Below are 25,018 nucleotides of genomic sequence, written 5' to 3' on the forward strand. Positions count from 1 at the left end.
ATCATACTTCTGCTGGTTATAAATCTCTAGCCTCCAAAGAGACTCCAATACTTAGAAGATAAGGTTAATGGAAAAATTTTGGTGGTGTAGCTGTTATATAGGCACTATACATTTTATAGCAATTTATATTCATCTGTAATTAAATTGGTTTAATATATATATAAAAATCCTGCCTTTGTGTATTTTCTTCTGGTATTGCAGGACAAACAACATGAGCCTTGAATATAGATGTATGTAATATTTAATCTCAGCTCTAATTTTTATTGTTGGATATTATTACATTATCCTCCACTTCTTCACTGTAATAAAATTTTTTTCATAGAGAAATGATGTAACAAATTTTCTTCTTTTATTGAACAGTTGTGATATCATAAAAATGAAGTATTTCTGTTATCTCTATTTGATAACAAATGGAAGAATATTTTACACATAATTCTATGGGTTCTGAGCTTAACTTCATATGATCAATTTATAGTAACATGGTCGTGTATTTATGAATTACTTTCCTGTTGGTTTCTAGATGAGACATCTCACCATCCTTCTCTGATATGCTGCTTGAAATCTATTGTTAGCCTTCTGCAGACTTCACATGAGACTCAGAGGATATAGGTGGAAGTCGAGATGGCAAACTACAAGTCAAATTAAAATGCTGTGCCACTAAATTCAGATACTGTACATGACAGCATTTGATGCTTTCTGTCTGTAGAGGAGTCTGTAGGTGTTGGAAGCTTAGCAATCAAAAAGAAGATGTACATTAAGTTATCAAAATAATTCAGTAGTGTTGTAAAAGTGTCATGAGAACTGATGAAGTGTTTCTGCTTAATCTGGGCATTTAGCAGTGCCAATTTCAGTTGTGTTTGCAGAAAGCATTAGGGCTAGTAATTACCTTTTTAGCTGGTGATGACTTTTCATTTGCAGATTTGTTTCTGGGAAGGTTTGAATGTTCTCTTTTTGGGAAGTGACTTTTTCCTACACAAAGGTCATTCTTAAATGTCAAATATCATGTGCTGTTCATTTGTGTCTTATTATTATTATTATTATTAGTGTCTGGAAGTATATTTTTCCCAGGCTTGTTTTTGAGGTCAATTGTGTATTTGAGGTAGTTGGAAATTCTGGTTCCCTGGGAAACATAAGGTTTGAGAAAAACACAGAGTCCTGTTACACAGAAAAATGAAGCTCTTGTGTGATTCTGTCGTAACCTCTTTGAGTGATTAACAGATCGCTTGTCTGGTAAAGAAGGTCAGTTCTTTCTTAGGCAATTACTGAAGAGAATTGAGCATTGTTGGAAGATTTCTATTATCAAATTAAAGTAGGAGTCAAAAAACATTTAACATACCCAGAGAACACCAAAATTAATGTCTTTCAAGTTTCAGTAAGACAAGAATTAAATATGTGAATTCTTTGTTTTGTTTCTATGCCTCTTCCAAAATAAATGTAATATGGTTTCATCTTCACACTTTTAAATACTTCATTTAAAATGTAAATTCACTCTTCTTTTCATATTCAGTATAAGAAAATTTGATACAAGTAAAATTAAAAAGTCATTTAGTTACCAAGAATGTGAACATTAGGGAAGAAAAGACAGCATGATATAATACTCACTATTGAAGTATTTCCATTTTATCCAACTTCATGGTAATGACACTGTATATTCTTTTTAAGGGTATTTTTGTGTCAGTTTGCATTGTGAGGGCCTTATATTGGTGTGTTTGTCTTTCTATGGGTTAACAAATAAAAGCTACAGACAGTTGGAATTGACCTGTGGCTGCGATTATAAAAAATCTAAAAGCATATGTTTTCCTTATTCTATATTAAGCATGTTTGGGCTTGTATATCATGCCAGCATGATAGTATGTACTCCTGGTATTTAAGAGAAGCAATTCATGAGAAGTTCAAGGACATAAAATGAATTTTAATATGAAAGATATCTTAATGGTCTTATCAATTACTATGGCCTGTGCTAGAGAGTACTATTTTAACATCAATTAGATTTGATATTTTTAAATTCTACATCTAGCATGTATAATTTTCATAGTGTTTGACAAGCAACAGGATCTCTTGAAACGTCATAGCTTCCAAGGTAAAATGAGAAAAATAATAATAGCACCAAATTTTTACAGAAGATATAATTGCAGCTTCTATGCTGTTGGAAAGAATTCCAGCCACATGACAGAATGACATGATGTGAATGGAGCTATACTTGTTGAAAATTCATAAAAATGCCAGATAAAATGTGATAATAGGAAAAATGAGTCAAGTTCAATTGAAAAGTGGATTAACAAATGTTCACAAAACAGAAAAATAGCAAGATAAAAGGTGAAAAACAAAATAGTAATTTTGATACTTTTAAGTGTTAGAGTTATGAGCTCTAAAGGGCTTAGAATTGAAACAATAATACTACTCTGTAGCAGGAGAGTGTTGGAGAACTAAAATGTACTTAATTACATGAGGTCTCAAGTCTCAAAGAAGTTCTGTGGTTAAGGAGATATGATTCAGTCACCCGAGTGTACTGAGAAAGATGCTTGCATTCTATTTTGAATCTTGGAGAGGAGAAGGACAAAGAACAGTTTAAATAAAAAGAATAGCATATACAAAGGGCATATACAGAGAGATTTTATACTTTTATAATACAGCAAACTGGTGCCAAGAAATTTACTGTTTTAAGAAGTAGGAGTTTACACAAAGGCCTTACATGAGTTTCACAGAAGAAATAAATAATGCACAAAATGAACTTTCATGGAAATAAAGTATGGGAGGAAACAAAAACTTTTACAAAAATCAGAAATATGAAGTAGTACATCAAGAACTAGGAAAATAACAATAACAACAGTTAAATGAATTGTAAAAATTTTCTACTGCCCTTCTCTTTGTTTTCTCTCACTGTCCCTTCCAAATTTCAGCGAAAAGATACAAAATACAGTAATGAATAAGATAGAAAAATTCCTCTTCTTGTGAAGTTTATGGGTTAGTGGGTTGGTAAACCCGATTACTGCCAAGGAAATACAAGCTGTGTATGTTTCAAAAAGTAAAATTTGATCAGTGAGGCTGGGTCATGGTGAGCCCTGGCCAGAAGGATGTGTGATGGTCTTGGAAACAGGAGTCAGACTCTATCATGGCAAGGATAGACTCTAATTTTGTTTTAAAATTTGGGAAGCCATAAAATGCCTTTTGGAAGGAGGTTTACATGATCTGTTTCACCTTTTAAAGGATCTATCTAAAATGTAGAGGATGAATTTTAAGCAGAAAAAATAGTGAGGGTGGGAGTAAGAAAGTTGTTGCTGTGCCTGTAATGACAGAGGCTGTGTGATTTTGACTTGAGAGGTTTGGGACCAGAGTGGAATTAGGTCGGAGTGAAGAGACCTTGACAGATTTGAAAAGTACATTGGATGGAGAAATGAACTAAAATTTACAAAGTATGGAAATTGGAGAAAAATGGAGAGATTCACAGTTCATAGAAATAGAGATAATGTATAAGAATTATATTACCACAGCTAACATATTTCCAGTGATGTTTAATTGACATTATCAAGACGAATCATACAAGGACAAGTACAGAGATATCAATTTCTAACCTAGTGTTGTCATCATAATACTCCCAAATTTTCCAGCATTTTGAGATAATCCTTGTGTCAATTTTTGTTTTAAATAAACACACGAATAGAGCTTCCACAACATTTAGAACTAGAAATTCCTTGATCCCTAATAGTCCTGAAGATTCTTTGAGGGAGAGTTTCATGTCATGTCTGTCCACTTGTTCATGTATTTCTTGCTGTATTTTCAGTCATTGCTTTGCATTTTCCTTTTTCGTCGTTTTTTCATTCTTTCCCTTTCAATTCCAACATAATACTCATTTTTTTCCTTCGCTCTTCCCTGTTATATACCTGTGATATATGTCAAATGGGCTTTTAATGAAACTTGTCTTAGAAATGTAGTTCATGCACTCACAGTTATTGATTTTGGTTTTTGACTCTTTGTCCTCACACCATCGTTGTGGAAACTTCTCTTTTTATTTATCGGTCAAGATTTCTTAATATCATTGCACTTCTCTGTGGCCCCAGAGACCTTCACCTCCTCCTCCTAGAAGCATCAGAGAACCTCAGATTATCACTCTATCATTGTGCAAAATAATCCCAATAGTATATATTGTACAACTTCGTGTCAGGTTGGTATTTTTCACACCTAAAACAGGCCATCTTGATGTTTTTGATAAACCTAAGGCAGCAATCTACATTATTTCTGTCCAACGTATGTTTTACTTTGCTACTAAGTAATTTAGCAAATATTTATTTGCAGCACTGTATGTTTATTAAAAGGAAATTTGAAATATACAGCTAGGAAAAGGTCTCCTAAGGGAACTGATTAGCGTCTTTTCATAAATGTGAAGTTTGTCAGAAACTTTACCAGAATGAGTGGTCTAGAAGATTCTAATGGGTATGTGAGAATTAGTGGATGACATTAATATGCCCAAAAGCAATCCAAAAAATGTGTAAGAATGATTGAGACTGCTGGGGAGAGAATGTTGAAGCAAAACCTAAGGGGGAAATTCACGTTTAAAGGATGAGAAATCATTAAGGCTTTTGAAGAGACACAAAAGTAGTCAGGATGAGGAAGAAAATGAAGCTTCTGTCAGCTTTGAAAGACAGGGAGGTGAGCCCTTCAAGAAAGAGTGGGGTGGCAAGGGCGGGATGATGTCAATGGTGAAGGGATTAAGATGAGCATGACAGTTTCTAAGAGGCAGCTGACTTCCCGAGAGAGGATTCTCTCAGGCAAGGTGATTCAAGTCAGATTGTTTGACATTATTGATTGAGTGGGAAGTGAGAAATTAGATAATACCAACCTTTGACAGGTTTCTTTAATGAGTAAAGAATTGTATAGAAAATGAAATGGAAATTAACTTGTTTTGTTATCAGTCCTTAATAATCAAAAGCCAAGGGTTCAATTTTCTCAGAGAAAATTTATAGTAAATGTGCAGAGCATGGTCATGGAGATAAAGCTTGGGATATTTCAGAATGCCCACATGAGACAGAAGGAAACAAAGGGAAAGGTAGCTAAGATAATAATCATACTCAGCATAGTCGGCAAAAGTCATGGTTCTTGTACTCAAAGGGAACATAAAGAACCAGATAAACTGAAAAGGAATGAATAATATCTAGTCACATAATTATAGAATTTCAGAATCCTGAAGATAAAAGACATGTAAAAATAAAGGTGGGTTTTCCTAATAGCAGGTCTTTTCATAAGCAGCACTGGATACTAGGATCCAGTAAAAAGGTTATCTTTAAGTTCATTTAACATATACATCTGAATCGTGAATGGCTAGACCTAGGCAAACTAACATTCAAGAATGAGGTGAGAGAAAAATGAAAAATGAATCCAATAATGAATTTAGGCAAATTAATAGATCTAAGAGTTAATACTAAATTATTAACACATAATGTTTAAATATGTTGGTATGGAAATAAGTGACACATGCCATCAGAGCAGAAGATGAAACGATGGTACAACCAAATCCTTCCCTGGTTCACGATAGTGTCTAGATGCTGATTAAGTGTAAGTGATAGATTAAGAAAGCAATGAATTAACATTTTGAATAATTCTATAAAAATATACATGACAAAAATTCCTATCAACTGAAAAGAATTGGAAATTTGAAAATGAAAACAGTGAGAAAATACACTAAATAAAAATGCTAAGGTAGAAGAAATAAGATAAATATTTTAATACAGTGACTGTGAATGGATTTAATTCCCTAATAAAAAGAAAAGGATTAGGGCTTGGCACAAGAGCTCAATTGGCTAATCCTCCTCATATAAGCACCAGGACCCATATGGGCACCAGTTTGTGTTACAGCTTTTCCATTTCCCATCTAACTTCCTGCTTATGATGTGGAAATCAGTAGAGAATGATCCAAAGCTTTGGAATGCTGTACCCACATGGAAGAACCAGAAGAAACTCCTGGCTCCTGGCTTTGGATCTGCTCAGCTACAGTAGCTGCATCCATCTGGGGAGTGAATCAAAGGATGGAAGATTTTTCTGTCTTTGCTTCTCTTTGTAAAATTTGTCTTTCCAATAAAAATGAATAAATCATTAAAAAGGGGGTTAGATAGAAATTTTAAAATAATTACACAAAGAGAATCTAGAAATTTGATATAGGATTCATATTAGGAAAAAGTCACTATGTTTTTCAAAAATATTGCACCTTCCCTTCTCTCTCTTCCACCTTCCCCCATATCTCTCTCTTACGTTTGTCCCCAAGTTATTATAATAATGGCAGTCATTCACTAAGCTGTTACAGGCTTAATTTTCAGATATATAAATCAATCATGACATTACAAATGTGGAAAAATAATAAAAAACACAATGTAAAATTGTAGTAAAATATAATAAAGTAATGTGAATTCTATTATTTAGGAGAAGTACCCTAAAATAAGCTGTATTTAAGCTTTATTTTTGTGTGAATGTCATCAAAGGGGCTGAATATGTGAAATAGAAAGATTTTAACGAGCAGAAAGTATATCAAAACAGCAAGAATAACACTGATAGCAAACTAAACTGGAGTGAACACAAAAAGCACTAATGAGGCTAATGAGACTGAAAAGGAATACTGTAAAGGATATTGTATATTTTTGAAAATAAAACCAACAAGGAAGTCCTTACCTTTCTAAATTGCTGGTGGTAATCTACATGAAGATACATGTTTTGTAGTCAGATAAGCCAAAATGTATTAAAAATTAAATTGTGCTTCTGCCCAACCAAGCCACTTTTGAAATTTCTTTGGGTAATAAACCATTGAAGACAGTATGTATGGCAATAGGAAAATGGACATAAATGATGTAATAAAAGTATATTTATCTTCTTGGATAGTTTTGAAAATGGAAATATTGGAAAGGTCTAAAAATCACAGAGTAGAAAGAGAAAGGACAAGTATTCTCTTCTGAGATGCATAGACAGTAGATTGATCTTTTTTTTAGAAAACCAATTAAAACCAAAACGAGAGGCTTTACATTAGGTTAAGCTGCTGCCTTCAATGCAAGCATCCCATATAGCTCCTAGTTCCAGTCCTAATACTCCACTTGCATTCTAGCTCTCTGCTAATGCAATCTGGAATTAAGTGGAGGATGGCCAAGATCTCGTGGGTTTTGAGAAACATGTTGAAGCCTCTAGTTTGTAACTTGGGCCTGCCCTAGGTCTGTCTAGCTGTTTTAGCTTTATGGAAAGTGAATGAGCAGGTTGAAGTTACTTCTCTGCCTCTCCCTCTTGTTTGGATGCTCTACCTTTCAAGTAAAATAAAATATTCAACAACATCAAAAGGAGATAAAACTCGAAAGACAATATAATAAGAAATGTTTAGATGACTATGTTACCCATTTAGTCATTAATTAAATTCTATTGAATTAAAGAGTGAGACACACACTTTGACTACCTTTATGTGGTTCCACATACCAATGAATACGCTAAAAGGTACTAAAAGGTAGATGCATATTTGATCATTGTCTTTGCTAAAGTATGTCTAGGAAGTTTGTTATTAATGTATTTCATAAGCCTTATGTGTCAGATTAGGAAAAAAACGTATTTTTTCTTACAAAAACAGATTTTCTCATCTATATTTGCTGATGTTTTTCTTTGTCTTAGAACGCTGTATGGAATATTGTAAGTACTTATTTATAATTTTTAGAATAGTTCTCCTAAGAAAAACATCCATATCCAAAACAAATAATAACAACAGCATACACGTATTGGTATAAATATTAAAAATTAAGTCATTTGAGACCTTCAATGCAAAGTAAACCTTCTTGCAGAGCCTGGATGTGGATCAAGATTGCTGTCCCATATGGTTAATTGTTTTGAAGTAACAGAGGAACTCCTTAATTACCCAGATTTATGTATCTGTGCATATGTGTGTCTACATACAAACCAGTTAAACTAGATCTGACTCTTGAGACTCCTTGATCTTCTGATTATGCTGATGTTATGTGTCTATCTATCAATTCAGAACACAATGTAACTTTAGATTTTGAAGAGACTTTGGAAATAATGTTTCCTATAACTCTGTTTACAACTGGAGAAAAACAGGTGCAAGAAATTTGAGGCAGGATGCTGTGAAATATGAGTTGCATCTCCTGATTGCCTGTTTTTTTTCCAGTCCTTCCCTTTGAGCCTTAGCCTACATCCAGATAAAATTATCTGTCTTTAAATATGAAACATTGCTTTAAAAAGTCTGATCATTTTTAGATCTCCCTACAGAATGCTATTTGGATTTTAATGGTAATATTGCCAACTTATGGAAGCAAATTTGAATACATATTAAATGATTTTAGGAATAATTTATGTAGTAGAAGAAATATTTTAAATATTCACCATATACTTTGCCCCTTAAATATAAACTAAAAAGTTAAAGGATTGAGGTGGTTATTGTAGAAATTGTAGACACTGTTATGGCTTGTAATAATTTTTCTTTAAAAAATGAGCCATGGTATTTCATTGAGTGAATATGCATAAATGGTGCTATATACATTAGAATATTCTGGAAGCAATTATGGAAATATAGCAATAGACAAATTATTATTATTACTTTTCAATATATGTGAATGCACTTCAAAAATTCGGTGGAAAATGTTTAAAACAGAAATTTATTTTGGTGCCCAAACCATTAAAATCCATTATTTTAATGACATATATTTTCTCTGAGCTTTTTAAATACAGCTAATACAGAGTTTTAAGTTTTACATTGAAATAAACTGTTTTTCATGACAGTTTTGAAGTTTTATGTATACAGTAATATTGCTTTAATTTATGATGTATTTGAAAGTGAGCATTGATAAACTCAAAAGTGTTATGTGGACATGAACATTCATTGAAAGATCATGTAAGAATATTTTTTAAATAGAGGGAGGACTAACAATGAGATAAATATACCTGAGAAATATGATGCTACATTTTCTGCCTTTGTTTATATCTATAATATTTTATAAGGCTGAGATCTGTCAAAAACATCTAACATTTTAAAAGTTTGGATTCCATGTTAAAGCATTTCCCTCAAAACTTTTGGGGTACAGAACATTACTTGACTTGCCCACAGTTTGAGCCCAGTGGATAACCAGCAGGAGGTTCAGAAGAGCCAGTGCTTCTCTTCCATTAGGGGTGCTCCTATTGCCTTCTCACCAGGAATAAATACTGCTAGTGAATTGTCAATCCTATCTCATTCTTGGAAACTTTGATTTATTCATTTATTTTATTTGAAAGGGAGGGAGCACAGAGAGCACACAAGCAGACCAAAAGATATTATCTGTTTCCCACCCTGAATATTCAGAGCATCTGTGGCTGACAAGTGTAAGCCAGGAACCAAACGCAAGTCTTGCAGTGCTGTGCCAGGGACACAACTTCCTTCAGCAATTACTTTTTGCCTCTTAATGAGGTACATTATCAGGAAGCTGGAATCGGTAGCAGAACCAGTACTTAAACCCAGGCATTGTGATATGTGATACGTTATATGGATGTTCAAAGTAGCATACCAAACGCCAGCTCCTCAAGTCACAGGTTTACGTGGATAGTTGCAATAGTGTTTTAGTAATTTGTTCTGCCTCTAAGTTTGTTTTTCTCCAGTGTGCTTTTCATTCAATTAAGGGGAAACATCTGTAACTCAAAACAAACCTTGATTGTTTACATGAAGCCTTTCAGATATTTCACATTTAATCAGATATAGATACATTCCAGGGTTGTGAGAAAAGCGTGTGAAGGCCTTAACTCTTCAAGAACATCTCTTTCTTCTCCTTTACACTCTTAATATTCAAAAAATAAAAATCCTAGTATTATCCACTTTCCTGTAGCCCTTGAACCTTCTTACTCTAACTAAGTATGTCAAGAATGTCAAAATTAATTTTATCAATAAAAAAAATAAATAAATAAAATAAAAATCAACTTGTAATTCATTCACTTTGGACACCCTGCTGTTTGGAATCTCCAGACCCTCCAAACACATTTCTTAGCTTGCTCAGTTTCTATTATGTCCCCAAACTTTCCCTTCAAGTAAATACAGCCTCCTCTCTTTAAACAATATTCTCTTGTTTCCAGGGAAGCTGAAAGAGAAGTCTGCTCTCACTCCCAGTATGGTGTTCCCTCCCTTGGGAAGCCACTACAAAGTCTGCTCTGCAAAGAGCATCTCTGTGTGTCAGGTCGCTTGCCAGAATGAAGAGCTCCTTGATCCACTTTGGAAAATACAGAACAGCTTCATCCTGGGATATTTTGGTTTACTTTTTTATATTTCAAGTTTTCTGAATGCTTGTCAGGCTACTTTAACAATCACATTATTAAAATTTTAGAATGTGTTAATGTTTAGTGTGTGTAAAAGATGTTAAAGGTATAGTGAAGTATATTATTTTACCACTGTTGTGGGTAACACACCAAATTAAACTGCAGATGTAAGTCCATTAGGGAAGATATTGAAGTATTACTTATTAGAAATGGAATTAAATGAGCATTTATATAATTCTAAAGTTAATTTCTTTATTAACACTAAATACAAATATTTTCAGGCAAACCACTACTGCTGGTTGCGTCACCAAGAAATAAGATCATAAATTATAATTTATGCATAAGCAGTAGTAACATTTCCTACATGATCATGCAGGGTGATGACTCCTTTAATAGAAGTGTATCTAACTTACTAACATTTCCTAGAAAGCAGAAAGAAAAGTGTAAAAATTATGACACAAGGGGCCCGGCGCAGTGGCGCAAGTGGTTAAAGGTCCTCGCCTTGCATGCCCCGGGATCCCATATGGGTGCCTGTTCTATCCCGGCAGCCCCGCTTCCCTTCCAGCTCCCTGCCCGTGGCCCGGGAAGGCAGTTGAGGATGGCCCAAAGCTTTGGGACCCTGCCCCCGCGTGGGAGACCCGGAAGAGGCTCCTGGCTCCTGGATCGGCATAGTATCGGCCCGTTGCGCTCACTTGGGGAGTGAATCATTGGACGGAAGATCTTCCTCTCTGTCTCTCCTCTCTGTATATCCGCCTTTCCAATAAAAAAAATAATAATAAAAATAAATCTTTAAAAAAAAAGGAAGCAATTAATGAGCTATTACTTCTGCATCACAAAATGTACAGTAGCTGGAAACTTTAGTCACGAGCTGGAAAAAGGATTAAAACCTAGGTACTCCCATATGGCCACAAGCATCCTAAGTGCTACACTAAATGCCCACTCCCCAGATACATTGTTGTAGCATTACTTTTGCATTACATGTTTGTTTTAAGTACCTGTAAGAAATTCTTATTTTGTATAATTATTTCAAGGTTCTTATGAGGAAGAAAAGTATATAGAGCTACTTTATCTGAAAGCTAGAGGAGAGTATTTGGATGCTCAGTTACAGTGTTGCTTGAGACCCTCCTCTCCTGTATCTGAGTGCTTGGGTTTCAGTCATGGCTTCGCTTCTGATTCTAGCTTTTCGCCAATGTAGAATTTGGGAGACAGCAAGTGATAACTCAGGTACTTGGATTGCTGTCACCCACATGGGAAACCCAGATGAGTCCTGGCTTCTAGACTCACCCCAGACCAGCCACAGATGATGTGTGCATCCCAGGAATGAAGCAATCATAGATCTTTTTCTGCTGCTCTAATTTTCAAATACATGAAAATTAAATTAGCGTTTTCTAAATTAAAAATAATAACAGTATGTACACTAAATATAGTTGGTAGACCCTATGTAACATGTTTCTTTATGTCATTTAACACTTAACTGAAAACTCTTAGATTCTCTACAATGTAATAGCAGGAGGAGTGTATTTGGTTCGTCAATGAAAGATTCCAAATCCTATTATGGAGTATCTGGTCTCTTTGTCTTCTGATTCTAGCGTGCTTCTGCTCCAGCCAAAGGTTATGGCTCATCAGTTTGGGTTGCTGTCAACTACATGGGAGACCTGTATGAAGTTCTGTCTCCATGTTCTGTGCTCTCACTCCTGTCTGTTCTCCCGGGTTTGATCTTGGTGCAGTGCGGTACATGTGGGGAGTAAATCAGTGGATGGAAGCTTTCTCTTTATATGGCCACGTGTTTCTCAAAGAATTTAAATACTAACGTTATATGCTTTGAATGTTTTGTTTCACCCATTTTTGTGTCATGAGATTATTCAGAATATCTCCTTAACAGAACTGTTTTTCTAACAATTTGACTTAAGTGGGTCACATTCCATTTCCGTAAGAAAAATGGTATCTTGAAACTGTATCTGACAGTAACTCTGACACCATATCTGACAGTAGGATGAAGAAATGATTGAAAGGCAACAATAACAGTTAACCTACTAAAATTGAATAAAATTTTAAGATCTTTAATATTTCTTAATATGTCCTAATTTAGGCATTTAATATTTTCTAATCATGAACTTGTTATATATAACATTCTTGAATTTTCTGGAGACTGTCTTTCATTTATTTCAATTTTTTTGGCAGCATAAAATTAATACATTTGTATTAAATACTGAAAATACTTTGGTAAACCTGTCCTTCATAATTTCTATTCTCATACAGAAGAAAAAAAATTCAGTTTCTAACATTTCCCCTGGCTTCTAAAACGATCTGGCTGAACATTCTCTATGAGTTCTATCTTGTCAAAAACAACTTGGCTATGTGAATGGTGAGTGCACCTTTTTAGGTCTCATCAAATTTCCAAACTAAATTTTTAGAAAAAAAAACTCAGAAATCAGAAAGATATTAAAAAACTGATGGTCTGAGATCTCATTTAACACTTTTCAGGAGAAATTTTTCAAGTATGCAAGACTCCAATAAATCTAAAATACATGAATACTGTTAATATATTTAATAACTTACACTCCTTAAATGAGAACATAAGATGTTTTAAAACTGATAGTCTTATTTCAGGTGGTACTGTTTTTAAGAGAAGTTACTTTCTACACCACATGTAGCCAGCTAAATTATAGAATCTTTCTTCTTCCAACACCAGTTGTTTAATATTTGGTATCATACTGTTATCACAAAGGACATATAATCAAATGTCCATAAGTGGATGACTTGAAGAATGTATTTTTTGGAGATATAACATCACAGTGTTGTATTTAAGGGTACTCTATGAGTTAGGAAGTTAATAGAAAAACACATCACAGTGGAGCTTAATTTTGTTTTGATTAAAATGAATAAATTATTTTGTACATTTCAAACAAAATAATTGTACTTTGTGGATTGCCTTGAGCAATATGCTTTAGGATATCAGAGACCATTTCTTATTTGTCTATAAAACTTTAGTATCTCAGAAATGCTATGTTATTAATAAATGTGTTTTGAGAAAAATAAAGTTGGGCTTAGGACAATGGGATTTAATATATGAGTAAAGTAATACTTTAATACTAAAATATATTTATAGATAATAAAAATTTTGACAGCAGGAATATTGATCATCATAATACAAAATTAATTTTCAAGAACTTTCTTAGAATGTTAATTTTTCACCATTGAAATATTCAGCCAACTAGTTAAAAGAGTTGTTCTGGATATCTAGGAATTTGAATGTTGGAGAAGCAATTTTTAACATAAAGGGCATGTATTTAATAAATAAGAACTAATTTTATCACACACATCTATATTCAAAATAGGAACTCATTTTTAAATTCATAGACAATATTTCCTTTTCCTTAAAAATTTCAAAAGTGGTAGAGTCAATAAAATACTTAATCTAAGCATTGAAATTAGGGGCCATTCTTGATTCAAAGCAAAATCAAAGTTAGGAAAGTCAGAAGATATGTACATTTGGTCGATAAGGCAGTAATTTGTCCTGGAGGGGTTACCACAGCAGTTACAACTGCAGAGGAGCTTTGCTGAAGGCATGGCTAGAAGAGCAGGTATTTTGAATGAATGAAAATCAGAAAGGGAGCAGTGAATGATCATTTCAAAGATACAAAGTAGTGTTGTTTGTTCACAAAATATGAGCAGAATATAATTCTGAGAATTGGCTGAGGAATAATGATACCTTGGGTTTAAATGGTTTCTATGGAGATGCAAAAGAAATTTAGCTGATAATGTGATGCTAGTATTAATCACTGCTTACTACTAATTTATAATGCTTGTTGCTATGTTTAAAAATAAAAAACGGTAAAATAACAATGATATATATTGGTGTGCTTTAACTTATTTGAGGAATTCAGTTTCACATTTTTATAAACCTTGATTTACAGATAAAAACTTCATAACTGACCACTTACTATCATGAGTCATTTTAGTCTTTTTGTTTTTAATGATCACTTTATATATTCCCAGATGAGAGAAGAAAACACATAAAAATTAAGGCAATAAATTTTCAAAGCTTTTCTCTCCTATAACTTCAATTGCTATTTAATTTACAGAGAGGACAGCATTTTAGCAAAAATTGCAGTGAAAAATTGAGAAAACCTATCTATACCTGAAAGTAATAACCAATCATTTGGATTTTATACATGAACAACTATCCACCCATGACTGCATTGATGCTATCAATATAAAGATATAGGAAAATCCCTGTATTTTCATAAACATTATGCCATCTGCACAAATTCAATATTATGCTATGCATTATTTCATTTTATTTTGTAACTTGCTTTTCATTCCTTTTACCAAAGCAGATCATCTTTTTATTTGACTGTGCTATTTTTTGTGTAACTAATGTAGTATATTATCTTTGCCAATTCAGAATTTTTGGAAATGATCCAACAACCTATGCAAAGCTTACTTTGTTCTGAAAGGGTAATATTCTAAAGGTTCACCCCAGCCCGCAATACCACCTAGAAAGCGACATCAAATAATAGTTTGCATTTTTTCTTCATTTTGGATAATCTGATTGCTTTTATTTTCATTGGAAGTTAAGACAATGTCAACTTGAGAGGGAATGCAGATGTTTTGCAAATAATCTCTTGTAAGTTTTAGATGAAGTTACACAATTTTTTTCCAAATAAGCACTGTTGTCAAAGAAGGCAAAACAATCCTAAGGTAAAGAAAACTTTTATAGTCGAATATATTTAAACATTGGCAACAGAAATTGGATTAGCTAATAGTTTATGTAGTTCCAAATTTCTAAATTTTTTGTATGTGGAGTAATAAGTCTGAAATATTAAAAAAAAATACTACCATAGTGTTGTTTTTCCAACTGAGAAAAAGAAATGTTTAGGTTGTCCTCTGTTTTATATAGAGTGCAGTTATATCATGATTTTAAAATTTCTGAATGAATTTGGTTACTTATAATCAATAACTTCATTTTAAACTTTTGATTATGGGAGAAGTGTGAAATCAAGTCCATAAATTACTGAAATTTCTTGTCTTAAGTATTGCAAGCCATAAAAAATGGGTTCATATATATTAATTACTAATAATAATAAAGCTGAATAAAATGGATAACATTGAAATTTCACTAGAATTACACATATTTTTTAAATATGTAAATCATATTCTAGGTAATCATATGAAATAAGTCCCTTACATTTTATTTTTTTAATTTTATTTGAGCGTAAGTTTCAGGAATGATTAAAAATGAAACATGACACATTTAAAGGCTCATCTTTTTTTTTTTTCACAATTTCAGGATTGTAGTTCCTACTTCAAGTGAATTATTTTACCATATAAGCGAGATTACATGGTCTTGCTGCCACTGAATTTAAGAATTGTCTCCTATTGGGACATAACAAAAATAAGATATGTAAGTTTGAATTTTTTTCAGGGAATAATTTTTTATACCTTTTTTCTTCCCACTATAAAAACTACATGATTGAACCTGGCACTGTAGTCTTGTAGCTACATCCTCACCTTGCATTCACTGGGATCCCACATGGGCATGGGTTCCTGGCCTGGCTGCTCCTTTTTTCCATCCAGCTCTCTGCCTGTGGTCTGGGAAAGTAGCGGAGGATGGCCCAAAGCCACGGGACCCTACAATACGTGGACAACCAGAAGCAGCTCCTGGTTCCTGCCTTCAGACAGGCTCAAGTCTGCCCCTTGCGGCCACTGGGAGAATGAACTGGTGCACAGAAGATCTTTCTGTGTCTCCTCTCTATGTTCCTTTCCAATAAACACAAATAAATCTTAAAAAAACAAGCAAACAAAAAACCTACATGATTGGGAAGTTCATGTCCTCTATTTGACCATGTTAACATATACAATGACTTAAATGGTAAAACTCATGCACACATAACTTGAATTATGTATTCAATAGGAATAAAAGTAAACCAGACTGTTTATGAAAATTACTAATATTTTGGCTAATTCAGATTTAGAAACTTTTAAGTGTATTGAATATTTTTAAGAATATGTAAGATGTCAGAGTATATAAAATACAACATTCTAAATATTCAGTTTCTAAAATGATTAAATGATGTGTAATCAGGTACTTCTGATTATGCTGATGAATCATGGATTAGATGTGAAGTAGAGTTAGATACAAACATGATAGACTGAAAAGATTTAGCAATAATGGAAAATAATAATGAATTTTACAAACCAAATCAAATTATATTTTATGAAACCTTCATTTTTCTACCTTGAAAATTAAGTAAACTGACAAAAACAAACAGACATATAGAATTTTCCAGTTTCTCTGTTTTTCCCCCCTTAGGTAGAAGATCTAGATGCAGTGTCTGACAGATCAATCTGTCAAGTGCCATGATTTTAAATTTCTGTGAGCATTTGCCATGACAGAGGAAAACTGTACTGTCATTTCTCTTTCTACAAAAAACAAGAGTTGATGCAACTGGTGTTCACTAAACACGTTAATTAATCACACAAGCCAAAGAGCTGGTGAGATTAATTCCAAAATACCTATGCAATCAGTAGAACACATTTTACCCAATCATCTTTGTCCTGTGTAAAAGATATCATCCTAAAAGCCAATTTCTTTCTTGATGTAATTGTAATCTCCTCCCACCTCCACCCCTTGGGCCAGCCCCAAGGACTCTGCATTGAGCTTTGGTTTTTATTACAATAACTTTATAGTGGTAGATAATTAAACACAGAACACTTGCTCAAATCTAAGCAGGTGAATTTTTAAACCTATGAATTAAAAAATGTTGCATAGCAGCTATTATTTTGTTAACTTATTTTTTTTCACCCGTTCTTGCTTCTGGCCTAGTGTTAGGTATTTTGTCTTTTCTTCCGACTACGATAATATCCATAGATTAAATAACAGAAACCTGGAATCATTCTCTCTCTTAAATCCTTTTTCTGTTTTAAATGCACTACAACTTAAAAGAAAAAAAAAAAAAACAACTTCTCATTCATGTAGTTAGAAATTGCGGTGAGGAATTTTAGGCAGGGTAAGAGACAATGAGAATTTAAAAGGCGGAAATTCTATGAGAACTTGAGGACATCAAATACAGGTTCATCTTTGGATGAAGTATTAGTCCATTAAGTGGATGTTTACCATAGAACATTCAGGTTGCAGCATTACTCATTCCTCAAGATAGATGCTGAAAAGCTCCTGGGGCTGATTACTGTTCTGCAAAGGAACAGCTGCTACTCTCTCTGAAAAACAGCAGTTAACACTGTGGTTGTATTTTTTCTGATGTATTGCTTCAAAACACGATCAGAAAAGAGCATATTATTTCTGCTACTAAATTGAAATAAAATTTGATGTGTCATTTCCTTGACTGTTACTGTTTCTTGAAATTTTGTTTTTGTTTATAAGTTTTCTGATTGGACATTAGAGGTATGCCAAGCACATCAGCCTAGCAAATTTAGAATTGTGAATTTAATCAATTACTTACAGGTTTGTCTAGGAACATATTGCATGAGACAGTGATGTAATTTGTGAGAAATGTCTACACACAAGCTTTCATATACCTTTATTCTGTCTTTAGAATTTGGAATGATGGGAGATCATACAATTAAAAGTCAGCGACCTCGATCTGTTCATGAAAAAAGGGTCCCTCAGGAACAAGCTGATGCTGCTAAATTTATGGCACAAACTGGTAATACGTTAGTTACATTTTCCTATTTACTGTTGTTAATTTAATGAAACCACTGCATGTTTTCATAATCTTTTGCTGCACATTTGTCAGTTTTTGGAGCTGATATATATTTTTTGAACCATTTTATTTTTGTCACCAGTTAAAGTCCATAAATAAAGTAGCTGTGAATTGAAAGGTGCACAGAAAATGTGTAATAATCACTTTGATTTTGATATGGAAGATTAAGAATTTATGTAATCAACTGTTCAAAATGTATTTTTTAACTAGTAAGGGAGTACAACAAAATAATTTCTTAAATACTCGATTGACATGAGACTTCTGAGTACAAAAATTTAAATAGGACATTAGAGGATGAAACTGAATGTATGAATTTTTTTTAATGTAACACTACTTATAAATGTTAGTTGATTGTTAAAGCATATAGAAATTAGTTGAAATATTATTTAAAAATTCAATATTTATTATTTGAGCAGAGTTGTTACATAATCTAAATAAATAAGAAACTGAAAGACATTTTTACTAAGCTGGCAATATGCTACAAATGATTAAATATCCATAAAATGACTTGCTGCTTTATAAAAACTTTAAATTCTAAATTAACTAGATTACTTTTGAATTGTCCTTCCATATGTCTGTATAATTTTTCTCATACTTTATAGAACATGAACAAATACTTCCATTTTTTTGCTCTTTATAATAAATGGGCTGTATTTTCTACCTGAGCATCTTGCAAGTAGCATCTACTTATATGAAAAAATATCTAAAATTTTGTTGTGAACATGTTCCTTTATTTGGGAAATTAAAGCCATATATTTTATCTATTTCTTTATGCAGTTTTATGCATTCCAGTCTAGATTGTTTTTCCACTAAGAGATAACTGAAGCACATGATTGGCTAACATTTCATTCAAACTGATTTTGATGGAACTCCTTCAGAGAAGGGTTCTAGGGCTCTAAGGTAATGTTTACGCAGAACCTTAAATCAGAATCTGCAATTCTAAAATATAAATGTTTATGGATTGTGGTCTCTTGATAGTGGGTGAGTAGTGGATTTTAATACGTTAATTGTAGGCAAGTCAAATTATCGGATCAAAATATTTGGAATAAATTTTTGTAAGGAAGTGTTTTTAGTTTTATTAAAATATGTGTGACAGCTGAATCAGAAATAAAGAAAAGTTGCTTATATGTATTGCTTTTAATACGTATTTTTGCTTAAGAAAAGATGATTTATGTTTTTACAATTTTCATAAATAAGCCTGAAAATGCATGAACAGACTCAGGCAAATTTCCAAATTTCTAAATGTGTCTTTCTCCTTTATGAGGGAGGAGCAAAATGTTTCAGTCTCTGAGCTGAGATTAGGGGACATTTGGCTCCAAGTAGAGGCATAGAGCATACACTGACTACTCAGCCTCTTTGGCACCCTCTTCTTGGGGCACTTCTGTAAAATGGAAGCACTTGCCCTTCTTTTGTGCAGAATTGGGAGGCATGGGTCTATTGAAATTCCTGAAATAGGGTGTGGACTGTCTCTGAAGAGTCAGTCAAATGTTTTAAACTTTGCATAGCAAAATAAAACTAGTGTGTATATGTATTATGCAGCTTGGCTGAGAGTTTTAATATAAATTTGGCTTTTGAATTTTCCTATTATATATATACCAAGGAAATTAACATTTTTCAACCAAAACTTTATATATATTCAGATCTCTCGGAACATTGTCTTTTCCATGGTGAAAAATTATTGATTTTTGGTTTTACATTTATTCTTTACAGGTTTTATATATACATATATATATGTGTTACATATTGAGGCATGATTTGTTGAGTAGATGAAAGATTTGTTAAGTAGTTTTAAAACCATTTTCCTGATATTTTAACAGCATACGTTAGTGAATTTCAAAAATACAAGTTTTAAAAATGTTAATGTTATGAATTGATAAAAACATTGATTATTTAATGTTAAGCCAAAGGTAGTATAGGCAAATATAAATAAATGCATAATTCATATTTTAAAATGAAATAAGTACATACTAATTTAAGACTGGACAATTGCATTGTTTAAAAATATTTAATTTCATAATTTAGTGGTAGACAATTATAAATGTGAAAACAGACTTTTTCCCTCAAATATTTTCTGATGTTACACCTTGTTATGTATGAATCTAATCTGACTAGATGCATGTGTCACAACATTATAGTAAACTAAACTTTATGTATAAAACTTCTCTGTTTTTCAGACCAAGATAATAAATATGAACAATTATTTTTAAAAAATCTGTCAACAGCAAAGAATAATGCAATAGAGATCAAAACTGTTTAATGATAAAAGAGACATGTAATAATGTTGTTTTAATTGTGAGTAAAAGGAAAAGTGCATAATTTAAGGATTAAAAACTGATGACATAGCCTTTTCAATAACTACGTCAGAGGGCCTGTGTTGTGATAAAGCTGATTAAGCTGAAGCCAGCAATCCTAAATGGATGCCAATTTGAAACTCAGCTGCTCTACTTTTTATCTAGTTCACTGCTAATGGCCTTGGAGATCAGGGAAAGAGACACACACACAAGAGGTCTGAAAGAAGCTCCAAGCACCTGGCTTCGGTTTAGCACAACCCCCAGATGTTTCAGCCATCTGAGGAGTGAACCAGCAGGTGGAAGAGCTCTCTGTCTCTCCCTCTCTCGGTGTATGTCTGCCATTCAGCTAAGTAAATAATATTTTAAAAATAATTAATACTATTATGATTAGTAAACATTGAAATTTAAAACAGAGCTAACAGGTGGTTATGTGAACATTTAAAAATCATTTTTAATAACTGCATATTACATTATCAAAGTAACTTGATAAGTATATCCAATTTGAGCACAGTGAAATAAGATGGTTTGAGCACAAAAGAAAAATTAACAGTTGATACAAAATATCTGTTTCAAGGAATATGAAATGATGAGATATAACTATAGATATTTAATATAGACATCTAAATTAAGTCCAAGAAAATGGCTGAAGATATTTTAATTATATCTGATGTTTTCCAATATCATTATGATTAAATAAGTTTATGATATGTTAGAAAATATAGTTTTTTCCTTTCAATGTGGAAACCAGCATACATGGGTAATAATGACCATGTTATCTAAAACAAAAAAAAATTAAAATGCCTATAATTTTATGATTTTAATACACTAGTAAAGCTATATATTAATGTTTTCTGCATAGATTAGATATCTTTCTTACATCTTACCCACTCAGTCTAACAAACAGGTTTTGAGGTACATTTTATAGAAGAGATTCAAGGACATAAAGTGACTTTCTCAAGTACTGAGCTAATATTCAGTAGTCTTGCATCAAACACAGGTCTTCTGACTTTAGTTGAAGTGCTTTTCCAGTTTCCTCTCATGTTTTATGCCAGGATAAAGAACTTAATAGTACCTCAGCTACTGCAGTATCCAGCATGATCTCTAAAATGAATTCTTGGTCAGAAATTAAGACCGAGATTAGTTTATACTGATCTCCAAGGATACATGTGCCAAAAATAGTAGGCTTTCTGCTGCAGTGTACTATTTTAATGTTGCTGAATATTTTAATACAATATTTTTAAGTACATTAGGTATTTCTCACGATTACCCAATATTCTCAAACAGAATAGTACTCTTAACAAAGTGGAAGCATAGAAAGTATTGGAAATGTCACTTGAAACAGTCACATTTAAGTTGTGACAAGACCTTTGTTGGTTGTGAGGCCATTTTTTAAGAAAGTGGCAAAAAAAAAATTGATTCAAAATGTGGAAACAAGTGTGTCTTGTTTCTGATTAGCAATAAGAATTTTGCATTTATGGAAAAGAACACGAGTTCTTAATGTTCAAATGCAAAATAATTTTTATGCATTTGTACAAAATGTATATAAAAGTTGGCCTTGAGTCTAACTCAGTGATTGGCTTAACTATAATATTTTTTCTGTCATTATAACAATGCAAAAGAAAAAAAAAGACTTGTTTGTGGAAAACTGTGACCGATTTTATGCTTAACTTTGGTCATTTCACTCAGTATGAAATTCATATTGTTATAGTTTTTATATTTCAGTTGACAACATACAACCATATTATGTATCACCTAATCTCATCGCAGAACAGAGTATCACAAAACAATTCACTATGTTTTCTAACTTTCAAATAGAGTTTTTCATTGCTTAAATACACATATGTGTGTACAATTTTTAATGCTTGTTATATTATTTCTGGGTTCGATTGTGTACTCCTTAATGCAAAAGAACAAATGATGAGGCATAGCTTTAAACATTGTTCTAATAGTCATTCAAAGATAATTTCTTGAAGTTCAATTTGTGAGGATACAGAATACTGAAATAATCAAGGATGATCTAGATGATGCTCCCAAGACAAATGTTGATTACATATTAAAATACAGTCTTATTAATGTAGTATGACATTCCAATTACTACTGTGTAGGCACTTTTGATATATGCCCGGCTGTAAATTCTTAGTCGTCTATGCCTCTGAGTCCATAATGCAAATCAATATAGCAGCAAATGCTACTTAGAATGTTCTGTAAAGTATTGCTTTTCTACAAACTGGTTGTTCTGAGCTCCCATATATTAGCAATTTCGACCAGAATGTAAAATCAACTACTTCATCCAGAACATGTTTTATTCCAGCTAATGTTTCTCTCTCTCTCTCTCTGCCATTTCTCTTTATTCCTTCTTTCTGTGCAGTCTCTTTCTAGCTATCTTCCTTTCCTTTTCCTTTTCCTTCTTTCCTTCCTTTCTTCTTTCCTTCCTTCCTTCCTTCCTCCTCCCCTCCCTCTCTCCCTCTCTCCTTGCTTCCTCTGAATCTCTAACTGCAGAAATCTATGTTGAGTTACATTCTGTTTAGTTGATTTCTTTTGCCCTTGAGCACCAGTTTGTAGATCGGCTACATGGGATGATACTTTTAGGAGTTCCTCTGTTATTTATCAGTTTTCCAAATAAAGTTCAACAAATATATTTCATCCTTCAAATTATTTTCAGAAATAATTTTTGAACAGAATGTAAAATATAGTTAAATTATTTTTTATCTATGCCATAAGTGATGTTGTTGTTGTAGAAATACTTCATCTATAACATTTTTTAAAGGTACATTTTATTTTTATTTGAAAGATAGAACCAGAGAGAGAGACTAAATGTCCACAAATGGCCACAATGGCTAGAGCTGTGCTGGTCCAAAGTCAGGAACCAGGAGCCTCTTTTGGGTCTCACATGAGGGTACATGAGCCCAAAGATTTGATCCATCCTCCACTGCTTTTACAGGCCATAGGTAGGGAACTGGAATGGAAGTAGAACAGTGGGAACATGAACTGATGCCCATATGGATGCTAGTGCCACAGACTGAAAGTTAGCTTACCACTGACTCCTTCAGCTGTACAGTAACTAAATGATTAACATAAATTGTTACTGCTGCCACATTAATTACGCAATATGAGTTTGGAGAAAATACAAGTTTTCAAATGAGTTTTATAATTTATCTTTTACATCATACCAGAAAAGAATTAGAAAATCATTGCAATGGACTTAGAAAATCTTAATTTTGAGACTCTATGGGCCATAACTTTAGACTATTAATAAATTGCAGGCATAGTTTTGGTGTGATCGTAAATCTAAGGCAAATACTAAATTTAAAAGTTAATTGGATTTTAGGGTCATGTTTTAGAGTAAACTTTAGTTCATATTTAATCTTTAGGGATTTATAGAGGAATATAAGTTTCAATGTTTAACACGGTATCAGATGCACTTGGCTCCAGGGCTCTACCATATGTACATTGGAAATATGTTCTTACACCAAAAAGTGATAGGGAAGAGGGCATCAAAATGTCTCTGCCTATCGAAGCCATGAAGTCTGCTTAGAAATGTGTTTTGTTTTCTTTCCCTTGAAAGTGCAAAGCCTTAGGTTGGCTTAAAGAGAATTGCATCAAAAATTATTTGTCTTAAGAAAGCTGGTTACCTTTTTTACACACTCCATAGAACAGTGGAATTTCTAAACATTAGTTTTGCTAACCAATTTCAAAAAATACTGTCTGTGCATCAGTATTATATGCATCAGTCAAAGTTTCTTTTTTACTGAACTAATTTGTTGTGTGTTTTGATGTATTGTCATATTTTTACATTTAAAGTATTCTTGCATGTCATGATGTCAATTTGGCATAACGCTTTTCAGATGGAAATTCAAGACACTATTTCATGTTTGTTTGTTGTCTCGCATGCAGGTGAATCTGGTGTGGAAGAGTGGTCCCAGTGGAGCACATGCTCAGTTACTTGTGGTCAAGGGTCGCAGGTGCGAACCAGAACTTGTGTATCACCTTACGGGACACACTGCAGCGGCCCATTAAGAGAATCAAGGGTTTGCAATAACACTGCCCTCTGTCCAGGTAGTGTTAGCAGCAACTACAACTGTGGATGTTATTGAATTATGTCATGCTACGCATTTGGAACAATTTGTTACTTTTGTATGAACTGGGTATAGATATTTAAGCTAGAGTGAATAAGTCTTTCAGTATTTTATTATGTATGTGAATATCTCTGCTTTCAGAGCTATCATAAAACTATGCAAGAGACATTTCTCTCCTGACTGAAAATCTAAGCTTTCTATTTCGGTATCTTTATGATAGCATATAAAGTTCTATGTTTTCAAAGGTTAAAAATGTCCGATTAAATATTCAAGAAAAAAATGTAAATTACCAGCTTACTAGTAATGTAATGTGTAACCATCATTTAGGGTAGTATTGCTTAGGGAGAGATTTTCTATGTTACATCAAAATTTTGTTCTGCAATTCACATCAGCATATTATAGATGTACATTGTACTTATACCACTGACTTAAAAATAAATGCTAACAGAAATTTGGCCCTTCTTTCAAGAAGATCAAAATACCTGATTTTGTTTATCATAGACTTATATAATTACCTGCTCATTGTTTTGATAGATGATTATAAACTTACTTATCGCTGTAGTGGACATTTTACTGCATTCACAATCTGTCCAGATGGATATAAAAAGGGTACTGGCACTGCAAAAGCCTTTTATCAGCTCTATCATATAAGAGATATATGATAATCCATAAGAAA

General features: G+C 32.9%; 1 protein-coding gene across 3 annotated transcripts in view; it reads left to right on the plus strand.

Moving 5' to 3' along the window:
- Positions 1-25,018, plus strand: part of ADGRB3 (adhesion G protein-coupled receptor B3) — a 687,263-nt gene that overhangs the window by 235,136 nt on the left and 427,109 nt on the right. For all 3 annotated transcript variants that reach the window (XM_040983603.1, XM_040983604.1, XM_040983605.1), the window contains 2 exons: positions 17,808-17,918; positions 24,161-24,322. In XM_040983603.1, coding sequence (XP_040839537.1) covers positions 17,808-17,918; positions 24,161-24,322 — 273 coding nt within the window. The remainder of the gene's footprint in view (positions 1-17,807; positions 17,919-24,160; positions 24,323-25,018) is intronic.

This window comes from Ochotona curzoniae, unplaced genomic scaffold (assembly GCF_017591425.1).
Source record: "Ochotona curzoniae isolate NIBS_2020 unplaced genomic scaffold, NIBS_Ocur_1.0 contig_3819, whole genome shotgun sequence".
NCBI classification, from domain to species: Eukaryota; Metazoa; Chordata; class Mammalia; order Lagomorpha; family Ochotonidae; genus Ochotona; species Ochotona curzoniae.